The sequence below is a fragment of the Podarcis muralis genome, chromosome 17 (genome assembly GCF_964188315.1).
Source record: "Podarcis muralis chromosome 17, rPodMur119.hap1.1, whole genome shotgun sequence".
Lineage (NCBI taxonomy): Eukaryota > Metazoa > Chordata > Lepidosauria > Squamata > Lacertidae > Podarcis > Podarcis muralis.
In genome coordinates, this window is record NC_135671.1 from 4,201,118 (window position 1) to 4,215,920 (window position 14,803).

Genomic DNA, 14,803 nt, shown 5'->3' on the forward strand with positions numbered 1-14,803 from the left:
CTAATTCCAAAAGTCTCTTGTTTCTCAATGTCACCCACTCCTTCAACCACACTAAACAACAAGCTGCTAAATACAATTACTAATCAATTGTCCCCATTCCTTTGCATTTTGCAGTACTTTAAATTTAGCTCATGGTTCCACCTCCATGCCATAAAAACTTGGATAATTATTTTTGCGATTGTTTAAATGGTAAATCAGTAGCCAAGGTAGGTATTGTTTGAAACCAAAATATCATTCTAGGCTAAGCATTCTTCTTTATCACTCTACCCAGCAATGACAATTTTAGCTTCTCTCATCTTGACATATATTTTTTCATTCCAGTCCATGTCTTAACATACTGTAATTGTTTTGAAACATCATAGAATTCATAGTTGTTATAGCAAAATTCAAATATTTTACTTTTTTCAAATTGAAATCCTGTTTTTTTCATCATCTGGTGGTTAACCTTAAAGCCTGGTAACATACCAAAATCACTGAGTTTATCCATAAGAGTATTTATTATTCCCTGTAGTGGGTTTTCCAGAACTAGCATCAAATCACCCGCAAAGGCCTGTAATTGATATTTCTTTTTAAAACTTTCCCCATTTAATAAAGTTATCTCCAAAATTCATTTCTTGCATATCTCTAAACAAAGACATCCAGTTCACATTGTCAAAGGCTTTTTCTGCATCCAAAAGGATTAACACAGTTTGCTTCTCATTGTGGCAGTCCAGGTACTCCCACATATTTAACACATTTATAATTTTATCTCTTAATGGTCTTTTAGGCAGAAATCCACATTGATCATGATGAATAAAATCCTGTAAAATCTTCTTTGGTCTTTCTGATTTAATAAGTTTACCGTTTTTGTGAGGCAAGTTGTTCTAATTATTTGGATATTTACAAGATGCCGCTGATACTGCCCTTTATTTATATGACCAGTGTACAGCACAATACTTCTACCTTCTGCCCAGAACAGAAAAACTTGTCAAGAGAGGAGCAAGCTATTTTCAATCGTTTATTGCGTTCAGATACAAATCACACCTAGAAAGATTGTATTATTAAACTGATATCATAAGATATACAAAGATATATAAGATATACAAGATACACATATATATGAAAGATATACAAGGAATACACCCATTCAAAACCATCCAATTAATTAAAGAAAAGAAAAGTGATTAAAATATTATCAAACAACTAAAATGTTAAAGCAGACATTGGTCATCCACCTCGTTTTGCTATTCCTTTAATTTTATTGTTATGGGCCACCCCAATCTCTGCTGAGCTGTAGCAAGAGATTTCAGGGGTCTTGGCAATTAACCAGAGTTTGTGTTATCTTGGGGGTGGGGGAAGGGCACAGGGAGTCAGCAGTCTCTTATAAATATGGTTTATTCACACATGTTTACACCTGAAGTCTTCAATGGAAGTGGAGTTCATAGCATTAACATCTCAAGAAGGCCATGTCCTTCCCAGCATTGGATTCAGAGGCATCCAAAGCACCACCCACATGTCTATCTGTAACGGCCTGCTCCAGCCAGCCAACATGGCAGCTGCCCTTCAGTCCCCACCTGGAGTTCTCCCCACTTCCTGATTCTTCTTCCCAGAAACCCCTGCTCTCAAAACCTCTCTTGTAAGACCCCTCTTCCTGTGGTGACATCATGCACCGATCTTACCCTGCTAACCTCCCTCTGTGTCTGGCTGAGCCTTCTGTCTGGTTGATGCCTTCCCTTGAGGGACTAATGGCTGACTATCAGCTGCATTGTTTCTTCAATGTCCCACCTTCACCAGGCTGGCCCCATGAGAAAGTTAGCCGGTGTTATTCCTTGCTTAGTTCAGGAATCCATGAACACTGACCCTTCGCTGAATGTAGACATTATGACAAGCCCCCCCCCCCCCATTTATAACATTATTTTAAATCTTTTTTAATAAAGAATTTCCTTAAAACTTTTTTTAATAAAGAATTTCCTTAAAACTACCAACCTAACTTCAAGGGCATACCCAGCAGAATGGCATACCCTGCAGAATGACACAATGGGTCAAGGGAGCAATGGGTGAGTGCATCTGGCTGTTAGCCAGAAGGCTGGTGGTTCGAACCCACCCAGGGGCAGCTGTGGCCAAGATGAGCTTCGGGGTCCCTTCCAACTCTACAATTCTAGGATTCTAGGATTCTATGTCTGCAAGGCCTTGGCAGTCATGTGCAGCAGAACTTCTGCTAAACTGTGTCCTCAGCACATGTGTGCACCTGCACACCCACAGGCAGGCAATATAGTTCTTGCAAAAGTGTTGGCGAAATTTGTAGCCTTTAAGATAGTGGCTTCATCCAGCATTTTAGTTGACGTAGCATCTTGAGTGATTCGTGTTTCAGTTTGGGATTAAGGAAGATGAGGATAATGGCATGGCCAGAGGAATATGCAGCAGTAACATCAGTAAACCAAATATTCATCCCAATGCCTGACATGCCCATCCAAGAGAAGTACGACTGCAAAATATCCACAAAAAAGCTAGATATGTAGAGAATGGAGAAAGAAGCTAGAGCTTTGATGGCATTCAGGTGAACTTCTGTGCTTACATCCCTTGCACTGTTTTGTAGAAGATTTTTGTGCCTCCACAAAGAAGTTAGTAGTAAAATTGATGAGAACAAAAATATCAGGAAGGGAAAGAACTCTGGAGCAACAAATAGAAGCGTGGAATACTTACAAAAGTTAAATGTCTTCATTCCTGAGTCAGTGTTATTGCTTAGAAGTGATTCAATTGTCTTGCATTCAGACATGAGTCTAATGGTCATGATTGTCTCAATGGTGGTGGTGATTGCAGAGAAGACCACTGTCCCCAGAAGCAGCCAAGGCACCAGCCCAGGGAATCTCCGCTTCATTTGCAGGAAGAGAGGGTGGGAGAAAGTGGCAATCTTTACACAGTACAAAACACTGAGCCAAGTGGCAAACCAAAGGTTAGCACAATTAACAAATAGCCACAAGGCACTGTATGCAATATGTACCTTCTTCAGAAAAGTATGTATGAAAAAGAGGAGAAAAATTGCATTCTGTATCGCGAATGCGTGAAATGCAAATCTGAACAAGCTAAGACAACTCAGGATCATGTCGGCTGGGGACAGTTTTCTGCTTCTCTGCCAGTCAATGAAGTTAACGATAGCAATAAATCCATTTCCCACCATTCCTATGAGGGTTTCAATAACCAGAAGAATGAAGCCGAACAATTCAAATAAGGTAGACATCCTTCTGAGCCTGATGTAAAAGTGTTTCTTCCAGTGTAATATTAGCACAGTCTGGTGCTTATGCCGCCTTGTATATGAGCAGTGGAGAGCAGAATACGTCAGCCTTCTTTCAAGACCAGAACAATTTGCAGGGAGAGGACCAAGCTATTTTCAGTTGTTCATTTTACTCAGATGCAAATCACACCTGGAAAGATTCTCTTCCTAAATCTATATCATATTATCTACTGTCATATTTGCAAATTCGACAGTGGTGCTAAATATCCTCTTTGCATCTGGCTTAACAAAGAATGATAGATGATTCTTTTATGATTTCTATATTTTGATTAAAGTTTGTTCACCAAACTTTAATGTTAACATCTCAAGATTGTCCTCCTCAACATTCTATTCAGAGGCACCACCCACATGTGTAGCAGCCTGCTCCAACCAACCAGTTGCCCCTCAGTCCCCACCTGGAGTTCTCCATCACTTCCTCATTCTTCTTTCCCAAAACCCGTGCTCTCAAAACCTCTCTTGGAAGGCAACAACCGCTCTCCCTGTGGTTACCCTAGCAACCTCCCTCTGTGCCTGGCAGAGCCTTCGGTCTGGTTGATGCCTTCCCTTGAGGGGCTAATGGCTGACCATCAGCTGCATTGTATCGTCAATGTCCCACCATCACCAGGCTGGCCCCATGAGAAAGTTAGCTGGTGTTATTCCCAGCCTTTGCTTAGTCCAGGAATCCACAAACACTGACCCTTCACTGAATGCAGATATTTTGAGGAGTTTCTCCTGCCCACCCGATTCATAACATTGTTTTCAATTACTTAAAACTACCAACAGATTGATATATTGTGACTTTAATGTCATATGAAAAATGAGGTCGTTGTATGCTCTCCACTCTCCTCACTCTGAGAGCATCGTGGATTTAGATCTGTTTGGGTAAATAAGGAAAGAAAAGCACTAGGGATTTACAATTGCTATTTGATTTGTTAAAACACACATAAAATATCCAAGCATGAGACATTTCAGAGATTCTGGTGTTTTCTTGGTTCAGTTCCTTTGGAATGAAGTCAGTGGGGGCTTGCTGGTATTTTCCGATTTAGAAGCATACAGGTAGGAGACAGGTGAAAGCTAATCTTTAAACATTCTAACATGTCTCATATCTCTTGGCTCCCCCACCAGATTTTCAGAGACAAAGCCAGCACCACCAGCTCCTTTCAGAGATCCACTCAGTGCTCTCCTATTACTGGTAGAACATCACACAAAAAGGCTGGATCCTCCACTTTTAGCTCACTCTGTCCTTTCCCATTTCAATGCAGCTTGCTGTCCCTGAGGCACATATTTCACAGGTGAACTGACCGTTCAAGGAAATAGACACAGCCATTAAGAAACACCAACATCTTCACAGCTCTGTTGTCTCAAACAGCAGCCAAGTCACAATTCTGTGTAAAGAGTAGGTTAATATGGATATATGAAAGCAAAACACAGAAATGGGAAGGGAATTCCTTTGACAGAATAATTGCTGTTCCATTAAGAAAACAGAGTGAATGTGGTATCAAAAAACCCCAGAAAAGGGCACAAGCAGCAGAAAATTCTCCTGTGCAAACCTCTATACAATGGCTTGGCAGTCTTCTGCAGAGGAACATCTGCTAGACTGTCCTCAGTGCATGTGTGTCACACGCAGACAGGCAGGAAGCAATCTTCTTGCAAAAGAAGAAGCCACTTCTATACAGTCTTGGTAGAATTTGAGATGGTGGCTTCAATTAGCATTTCAGTTGATGTAGCATCTTGATTGCTTCTTGTTTCAATTTGGGATTAATGAAGAGCAGGATAACGGCATGGCCAGAGGAATATGCAATAATCACATTTAAAAGGAAGAAAAGCTTCCCAATACCTTGCATGCCCATCGCAAACAAAATTATCGACAAAATTTCGACAACAAAGCTAGCTACGTAGAGAATGCAGAAAGAAGCCAGAGCTCTGATGGCATTCCGGTGAGCTTCGGTGCTGACATCCTTTGCACTGTTTTGTAGCAACTTTTTGTGCCGCCACAGAGAAGTGAGTAGTAAGATGGACGAGGACAAAAATATCACGAAGGGAAATAAATTCGGAACAACATATAGAAGGAGAAGATACTTACAGGAGTTGAAAATTTCATTTTCCGAGTCACTATTATTGGTCAGAAGTGATTCAAAAGAATTGCATTTAGAAACATTGGCTTTGGATGTACCTGTGGCAATGGTGCTGATTGCAGAGAAGACCACTGTTCCTAGAAGCAGCCAAGGCACCAGCCCAGGGAATCTCCGCTTCATTTGGAGGAAGAGAGGGTGGGAGAAGTTAGCGATTTTTACACAGTACAAGACACTGAGCCAAGTGCCAAGCCAAAGATCAGCTGTATTGATAAATAACCATGAGATGTAATATGCCACTTTTAGGTGCTTGAATTGATCAGTCTTCATGAAAAAGAGGATAGAAATTGCATACTGTATGACAACTGCATGAAATAGAAATCTGAAGAAGCCAAGACAGCTCAGGATCCTGTCAGCTGGGGATAGTTTTCTGCTTCTAAACCAGTCAATGCAGTTAATGATAACAATAAATCCATTTCCCACCATTCCTATGAGGGTTTCAATAACAAGAAGAACAAAGTTGAACAATTGAAATACGGTAGGCATCTTTCTGAGCATGAAATGAAAGTGTTTCCTCCACTGTAATGTGCAATATCTGCAAGGTCTACTCCCGCCTTCTCCCTACAACAGAAAAAACTTGGAGAGAGATGAGGGAGATAGTTTCATTTGTTGATTCTGTTCAGATGCAAATTATACCCGGTAGGACTCAAATGCTGAATCTGTAATATCTCTTATGATAATATATTTGCAATTTCTACAGAGGTGCTAAATATCATCTTTGCATCTGGCTAAATATCATCTTTGCATCTGGCTTAACAAACAAGGATATGTGAATCTTTTACGATTTGTGTATTTTGAATGATATTTTTCCACCCGTATCAACATTTCCAATCCACCCAAAAACATACTTTTTCCTCCAAAGGTTTAGGAAGTTTACTTGGTTTCTATGTGAAGTTGTTCTAATTGGTTGAATAATTGAAGCAGGGATTTATATTTGTCAGGCCAATGGAGGAATGTTTACAATTACACTCCCTGGTAAATAGGAATTGGTGCAAGAGCCTGCTCTGTCTCACAAATAGCCAAAAACCAAATGAAACAGTGAGTGAAAAAGCAGTCCAGAGTATTTTCTTTTCTGCGCAGAAAGGACCAGCAGGGATATTTCCCCAAATTAACTGGCCATGTGCCAATAGATTCCCTACCATTTTATAAACTTAATGGAATGTTTGGAAATTGACAATGCACAAAGTTTAAATTTCCAATCCAATCAAAACACTTAGTTTCCTTCACCCCATTTCCCTTTAAGGCACTTTAAGCATATTCCATGCTGTCTCCCTATGATTGGTCCAAATTACAAACAGTATGAGCATGTGTACTAAATCGTGTCCTCCCTAAAAGAGGGCATGTGTTGCAGTTAGACCTGGAGACTGACCTCCTGGTTGTGGGTGGTTATATTGGACAGCTGCAACACCCGGTTGATAGGTCCCTTGTTGCTAGGGTTTAATCTGGCCAATGGGGTGCAGTCTAAACGGATCGAGGGACCTATATATACCTATGCACGTGACCCAGAGCTTCGTCCTTCGGCTCATGCATTGGAACAGCAAACAGCATGTCCTGTGTCCAGCCGAGAGATTCACCTGCGACGATCATCTTTTGGTGATATCTTTCTTGTTATCCCCTTCCTCCCCCCCCCCATTTGTTTAATTGTTTAGTTTTGTTTCTCCCTGGTTTTTGATCCCTTCCCCTATCCCCTCTCTTTTCCTCTGGAGGGGCTTTTGCCCCACTGGGCTTTGAGCCCCTGAGTGCTCCTCGCTAAGGGAGCTTGCCGCTTCTTGGTTATTTGCTGCCCACGGGGCTCAATTTCACAGTGGCTTCGTTCTTAGTTTAATTTTAGTTGCGGCTGCAACTTTGGGGCTTATAGCCTTAGCGCAGCCTTGGGAATTTGGGATTGTCGCTGCCTTGGGTGGCTGCGTCCAGCTGATCGCATTGCTTTCCAAGCTTGAGAGTTCCCTCTCCTGTAAAGCAGTGATTTCTGTCTAATCATTTTGCATAGGCTGGCTGGGATTTTCTAAGGGTGGGAATCCCCTCCCCCCCCCCCGCTGTTGGCCAGGCCACCATTTTGGGTTCCCTTCTGCATTAGGAGAGGTCCAGTGCCATCGTGTTTTGGCAGGAGCGCCTGGTAAGGAAGGGATCGAGATGTCTGTTAAACAGAATCCCAGTCCTGCTCTCCCTTCTAAGAGGGTAATTAGGGGCCCATTGCAATCCCTATGTTCAGTGCCAGCCTCCGCAGTCCCCCAGCATACGCTGGATCACTTGGGGACAATTGTTGCTAATATAGGTTCAGACCCTGCTGCCATAGCAAGGTTCAATAATGAACTCGAGATGCTGGTGCAACAATTTTGGGGGCAGCCTGAGTTGCAGTCTGGCCCTTCCACATCATCCACTTATTTTGAAGCTCATGGTCCTGCAGACGTGAGCAAGGCGAGTGAGGGTTATGACCCTTCGGGGGCCTAGCTTTCTCAGTTCCAGGATTCCAATACCACCTAGTCCTAGGGGTCGTCCTAGGAATCTGGGTGCTATGGTACAGCAGACCTTTCACTCTGGGCTGCCTTGTTTGCAGTCAGCACCCATAGGGGCCTCAATTGGCACCGCATGCGGGAGGTGGAGTCCTTGCCCAGCCAAGCACCTCACATGTTTTTAGTTCTGCGCGGGTTGGGCCGGCTCCTTTGAGGGAGGCGCTCAGTGTCTAGTCTTCAGAGGAGGATCTCCCAGTGCCTAAAGTCCCTTAATCTGGTGGCAAACGACAGTGGAGTCGTTGCTCCAAGAGCGGGGCCAACAGGTGCAGATATGGCGATTCCACCTCAACTAGCGGTACGTCCTCTCAGACCTCTGATGGTGACTCAGATGTGGTTCTGGGTCTGTACTGGGGTCACGGTGAAGGTGCTTCAGGCCTTCAGGCGTGGCAGTACAGAGCTAATACACACAGGGCCAGATACGGCCTTCCTTTGGAGTGTATTGATGGTCAAGGACGGCAAAGTTTTGACCAATGTAGTTAGAGATATTCCTGGTGCACACTTGCCATCTAGAATGCGTAACAGAATACTTAAGGTTGTTACGTTGACATTTTTAAGCTCCTTCCCCCTAATGAATGCCCAGATAAAGATAAACAGGTGTCAATGGGCAGGGGTAAGGCCAGCTCTCACAAAGTGGAGAGAACCTTTGAAAAATGGCTCAATGCCTTTCAGGTATTTGCTGGGGTCTTCTCTGCGGCCTATCCTAAAAGAAGCCTGCACCTGTGGATTTATCAATCTTTGATGCGTAAGGCTTGCACATTGGCCGGAGAAGCAGCAGCTATAAGCTATGATGAGAGCTTTAGACGTCTGGCCGCCAGGATCCCTTCTGCTCGATGGGATCAAAAGGATCTCGATGTGTGGACTACTTATGTCTCTCCTAATTTTGAGCATAAGTCCACTGAGCAGCTGAAACTGAAGCAGGATGTTAAGAAGTCAGGGATGTGACTCTTTTGCTGGGAATACAATAAAGGGTCTTGTCAGCGTCAGGGTTGTAGGTATTCCCATGCATGCGGCAAGTGTTTTGGGGTCCACCCTGCTGCCTCATGTGGGGCTAAGCAGCCCTTTCAAGGCATGAGGAGAGGCTCCCAGCAGGAACCAAAAGGAGCCTCTCCCCAAGCATCCTGCGATGCTAAGTGATGTCTTATTGACCCTAGCTCGCACTCCCTTTAAGTTGCCTGCATTGCCTGCATGGCTGCTCAGGTATCCTGACACGTCTGCTGCCTCATATTTGTGGCTGGGATTTTCAGAGGGCTTTCATATTCCAGTGGTGTTCCTGCCCAGGGCTGGAAAAGTTGAAAATTAAAAATCAGTGAGGGAGATGCCATATATTGCTAGGAAGAAGATCAGGGAGGAACTAGCCTTGTGAAGGAAGGCTGGCCCATTTACCGTATTTTTCGCCCTATAGGGCGCACCGGCCCATAGGATGCACTTATTTTTTTTGGGGGGGGGGGAATAAAGAAAAAAAAATATTCCCCTCTGAGCCCCAAAGAGTAAAGAAGCCATGACAGCGAGCGGGATGGATCCTGCTCGCTGTCCTGGCATCGTTTTTAGCCTCGGGGCTGGGGGTCTGGGAGCGAAGGCGAGGTTGCGCTACCTCACCATTGCTCCCAGAGCTTGTGGGGCTGGGGGCGGGGGAAGCCCGAGCTTCCCCTGTCCCCAGCCCCCAGAACAGGTCCGAGAGCTATGGCAAAGTTGTGCACAGCTTCACCATCGCTCTCGGAGCTTGCGGGGCTGGGGGCGGGGGAAGCCCGAGCTTCCCTCGACCCCAGACCCCAGAATAGGCTGTTGCCCGCAAGCCTTGTGAGCCCGGGGGGAACTCCTGCTGGGCTTGCAAGGCTTGCAGACATCTGCGCGGAGCACGGGGCGCGCTCTGGAGCGTGCCCCGTGCTTCAGGCTGCAGCCCGCAAGCCTTGCGAGCCTGGGAGGAACTCCCACCGGGCTCGCAAGGCTTGTGGATAGCTTCCTGAAGCCTGGAGAGCGAGAGGGGTTGGTGTGCACCAATGCCTCTCACTCTCCAGTCTTCAGCGAAAGCCTGTATTCGCCCCATAGGACACATACACATTTCCCCTTCATTTTTGGAGGAGAAAAAGTGCATCCTATAGGGCGAAAAATACGGTAAGTGCCTTTCTTACCCTGACTTGCACCTTTCCCCTTTGGGTGTGGTACCCAAGAAGGCTCCAGAGGAATTTTGCTTAATTCACAATTTATCTTACCCAAAGGGTTCATCTGTAAATGATGCTATTCCTCCTGAGTTATGTTCTGTCAAGTATGCCACCTTTATCAGGTGGTCAAGTTGATCAGGAGCTTTGGGAAGGATGCACTTTTGGTGAAGTGTGACGTGGAATCTGCATTCCGCTTACTTCCTGTTCATACACATTATTTTAAGTTGCTTGGGTTCCAGTTGGATGGAGCTTATTATGTGGATAAGGCCATGCCTATGGGCTGCTCAATATCCTGTGCAGCTTTTGAAGCCTTCAGTACATTTTTGGACTAGGCCTTGCGTGCCAAGACTGGTTCAAGGGGCATGACCCATTATCTCGATGATTTTTTATTAAGCTCTGCAGCCAATTCTGACCAATGCTTGCTATTATTGCATGCATTTAATGATTTAACCTCAGAATTGGGTGTTCCATTGGTGGCTGATAAAACTGAAGGTCCAGTCATGAGGATGCCTTACCTTGGAATCCAGCTGGATACTGTGGCACAGATTTCCTCATTGGCTGAGGAAAAATTGGTGGCCCTCTGTGACATTGTTTTGGAGTTTTTGCCACAGGAGAAGGTTACCTTGAGGCAGATTCAGTCCCTATTAGGCCATTTAAATTTTGCCTGCAGGGTGGTCACTTCGGGTTGCCCCAGACTTTCTGTAGGCCTGCGGTTACCCCATCATCGGGTGTGATTGCCTGCCGAGGTCAGGGCAGACCTTGAGTTGTGGCTGGAATTCCTGAGAGAGTTCAATGGGGTATCACTGTGACACGATACTTTGAACCTACACTTTGATTTCCAGGTCCATTCAGATGCAGCTGGATCCTTGGGATTTGGGCTTTACTTCTGTGGCCATTGGTGTGTACAGCCGTGGCCTGAGCACTGGCAGGGCACAGCCATTACCTGTGATTTAACATTTCTTGAGTTTTTCCCTATTGTAGTAGCAGTGCACATCTGGACCATGGAGTTCAAGGACCGGTGGGTCAGTTTTTGATCCAATAATCAGGCCATGGTGAGCATTTTGGCAAGGCAGTCGTCACGCTCCAGCAGAGTCTCTGCCCTTTTGCATATGTTTGTGCTGTGGTGCTTCAGATTCAATATTGTGTTTTCTGATTGATTTATTCCTGGTGCTACTAATGATATTGCTGATGCCCTATCCTGTTTTCAGATGGAGCGCTTCAGATCGCTGGCTCCGGATGCCCAGCAGCTTCCAAAATATTTCCCGGTTCAGCTTTGGAACCTTGGCAGCAGCTAGTCCTTCAGGAAGTAGTAGCTTCTGTTTCTCCTTCCACTTTGAGGGCTTATAAGAAGGCCTGGATGGACTTCTTAGCATTTCAATTGCAGCACTTGACAATCGACAATACTTTGTCGCCATCCACGCATCAGGTGTTGCAGTATTTGGCTCAATTGTGGTACGTGGGTCGTGCTGTGAAGTCCATTAGAATTCAGTCTTCTGCCATTTTATTTTTCTGTAAATCCTTTTATTCTAGAGATCCTTGTGCAAAGTTTGTAGTGTGCAAGGCTCTGGAGGGTTAGGGTAGATTGCAGCCACCTATGTCGCCAGGTAGGAAGCCAGTCACATTTGTCCTTTTATCTAAGATGCGCAGCAAGTTAAGAATTGTTCGCTGATCCACTTATGAGGCGAGACTCTTTTCAGCAGCTTATTCTATTGTGTTTTTGGGTGCACTGCATGTGGGTGAAGTGGTGCTGGAGCCAGCACAAGGACGGTTCTCCAGGGCTTGTTATTGTAGGATGTTCAGATTTCTGATGAGGAGCTAGTTCTCAACATCTGGTTTCAAAAACCGGCCAGTTGGGCAGAGGTGGTCAGCTGGTAACACATCTCACATTAACGGTGTCTCCAGACATGAAGAAACTCCTCTCCTTGTGCCACCTCCTCCATTTGTCATTTGGGGAGGAGAGACAGAAGAGCAGTGTGTCTCAGTGCTGCTCTCTCACTTAAAGAATGCTCTCCCCAGTGAGGCATGCCTGGCACCCGCTTGTTGGGGTGTGTGTTTTTCTTCCTCCTGTAAATCTTGTTATGTTTGTATGCCCCACAGATGCTTCAGTCAAGTAGTTAAGCTCAAACACAAAACAGTTGTTTTAAGCAAAGTTGTGCACACAAAACACACACTTTATTTACACACTTTATACAGGTTACACGATGCCTTCTCTCTCTGAGCCCAGAGAGGGCAATTTGCTTCAAAGTCATTGCAGTGTTAAGGTTCACAGCTAAGTCCAAATTCAGTTTTTTTAAGAGCCTTGCAACTGATGGAGTTTTCTGAGTTCTGAAGTCTGTCAGTTTTCCAACTTCTTTTTTAGACAATCTCTTCAAAAATTCTTCACTCAAATCTGCAGTTCCAATAGATAACCTTCAACAATTCCTGCTGCCATGACCCACACAGTATATTGTAAACTGAGCCCCTTTATACAGAAAGTTAATTGCCAAATGTGTCCAGTAACACAGATAAGAGAGTCACGAAATGCCTGCAGCTGCATTGTGGGGCATGAGTAATCTCTGCTGACTTACTCCACTGGTGAACTGACCATTCAAAGAAAGAGGTAGAACCAACTTCTCCACAGCACTGTTGTCTCATACAGCAGCCACCCAACAATTCTGTGTAAATAATTAGGAGAATGTTGATGTGGATATCAGAAATCAAAACACAGAAGGGGGAAGAAACCTCCTTTGGAAGAATATTTGTCTGGTTTTGATATAATAATAAATCATTAAGAAAACAGAGTGAATATAGTATCAAAAAATGCAGAAATTCCACACCAAGATGGAAGTTCTCCTGTGCATACGCCTATACAATGGCTTGGCTGTCTTCTACAGAGGAACATCTGCTAGACTGTCCTCACTGCATATGTGTCACATGTACACCCACAGGCAGGCAGGCAAGCAGCATTGTTCTTGCAGAAGAAGAAGCCACTTCCATACAGTCTTGGTAGACTTTGAGACGGTGGCTTCAATCAGCATTTTAGTTGATGTAGCATCTTGATTGATTCTTGTTTCAGTTTGGGATTAATGAAGAGCAGGATAACTGCATGGCCAGAGGAATATGCAATAATCAAATTGAAAAGAAAAAATTGCTTCCCAATGCCTTTCATGCCCATCTGAAATAAAACTATTGACAAAATTTCCACAAAAAAGCTAGCTACGTAGAGAATGCAGAAAGAAGTCAGAGCTTTGATGGCATTCTGGTGAGCTTTGGTGCTGACATCCTTTGCACTGTTTTGTAGTAACTTTTTGTGCCGCCACAGAGAAGTGAGTAGTAAGATGGACGAGGACAAAAATATCATGAAGGGAAATAAATTCGGAACAACATATAGAAGGAGAAGATACTTACAGGAGTTGAAAATTTCATTTTCCGAGTCACTATTATTGGTCAGAAGTGATTCAAAAGAATTACATTTAGAAACATTGGCTTTGGATGTACCTGTTCCAATGGTGCTGATTGCAGAGAAGACCACTGTTCCTAGAAGCAGCCAAGGCACCAGCCCAGGGAATCTCCGCTTCATTTGGAGGAAGAGAGGGTGGGAGAAGTTAGCGATTTTTACACAGTACAAGACACTGAGCCAAGTGCCAAGCCAAAGATCAGCTGTATTGATAAATGACCATGAGATGTAATGTGCCACTTTTAGGTGCTTGAATTGATCAGTCTTCATGAAAAAGAGGATAGAAATTCCATAGTGTATGACAACTGCATGAAATAGAAATCTGAAGAAGCCAAGACAGCTCAGGATCATGTCAGCTGGGGATAGTTTTTTGCTTCTAAACCAGTCGATGCAGTTAACGATAACAATAAATCCATTTCCCATCATTCCTATGAGGGTTTCAATAACAAGAAGAACAAAGATGAACAATTGAAATAAGGTCGGCATCTTTCTGAGCATGAAATGAAAGTGTTTCCTCCACCGTAATGTGCAATATCTGCAAGGTCTACTCCTGCCTTCTCCTTACAACAGAAAAACTTGTAGAGACAGGAGGGAGATAGTTTCATTTGTTGATTCTGTTCAGATGCAAATCACACCTGGAAAGATTCTATTACTAAATCTGTATCATCTGTCCTGTTGTCATATTTGCAAATTCTACAGAGGTGCTAAATATCATCTTTGCATCTGGCTTAACAAACAAGGATATGTGATTATTTTACAATTTGTTTATTTTGATTAATGCTTGTTCACCAGTATCAATGTCTCCAATCCATCCAAAAACATACTTTTCTTCTTCTTCAAAGGTTCAATAAGTTGACTTAGTTTCTACGTCAAGTTGTTCTAATTGGTTGAATAATTAAAGCAGGGTGTTATATTTGTCAGGGCAATGGAGGAATGTTTACAATTACACTCCCTGGTAAACAGGAATTGGTGGAATTAAACATCAGGAAGTGTAGAGAGATTTTACAGACGTGTAAAGGAGAGGGGAAGTCAAAACCTGCCCAATACAGTTTGCTAGAAGAAGAAGAAGAAGAGTTTGGATTTGATATCCCACTTTATCACTACCCGAAGGAGTCTCAAAGCGGCTAACATTCTCCTTTCCCTTCCTCCCCCACAACAAACACTCTGTGAGGTGAGTGGGGCTGAGAGACTTCAGAGAAGTGTGACTGGCCCAAGGTCACCCAGCAGCTGCATGTGGAGGAGCGGAGACGCGAACCCGGTTCCCCAGATTACGAGACTACCACTCTTAACCACTACACCACACTGGCTCTCCC

General features: G+C 44.1%; 2 protein-coding genes across 2 annotated transcripts; both read right to left on the bottom strand.

Annotated features, from left to right (window-relative positions):
- Positions 1–2,287: 2,287 nt before the first annotated feature.
- LOC114588004 (taste receptor type 2 member 1-like) lies at positions 2,288–3,217 on the bottom strand. Its single transcript, XM_077921593.1, has one exon. The coding sequence runs from the start codon at positions 3,215–3,217 to the stop codon at positions 2,288–2,290; it is 930 nt and encodes a 309-aa protein (XP_077777719.1).
- Positions 3,218–13,064: 9,847 nt separating this feature from the next.
- LOC114588006 (taste receptor type 2 member 1-like) lies at positions 13,065–13,976 on the bottom strand. The gene has a single exon (XM_028712921.2). It carries the CDS (start codon positions 13,974–13,976, stop codon positions 13,065–13,067), a length of 912 nt encoding a protein of 303 aa, XP_028568754.2.
- Positions 13,977–14,803: the final 827 nt, after the last annotated feature.

What these genes read in the sequence shown, in the direction of transcription:
- LOC114588004 (XM_077921593.1), bottom strand. Translation starts at nt 3,217, where the DNA reads ATGTCTACCTTATTTGAATTGTTCGGCTTCATTCTTCTGGTTATTGAA.
- LOC114588006 (XM_028712921.2), bottom strand. Translation starts at nt 13,976, where the DNA reads ATGCCGACCTTATTTCAATTGTTCATCTTTGTTCTTCTTGTTATTGAA.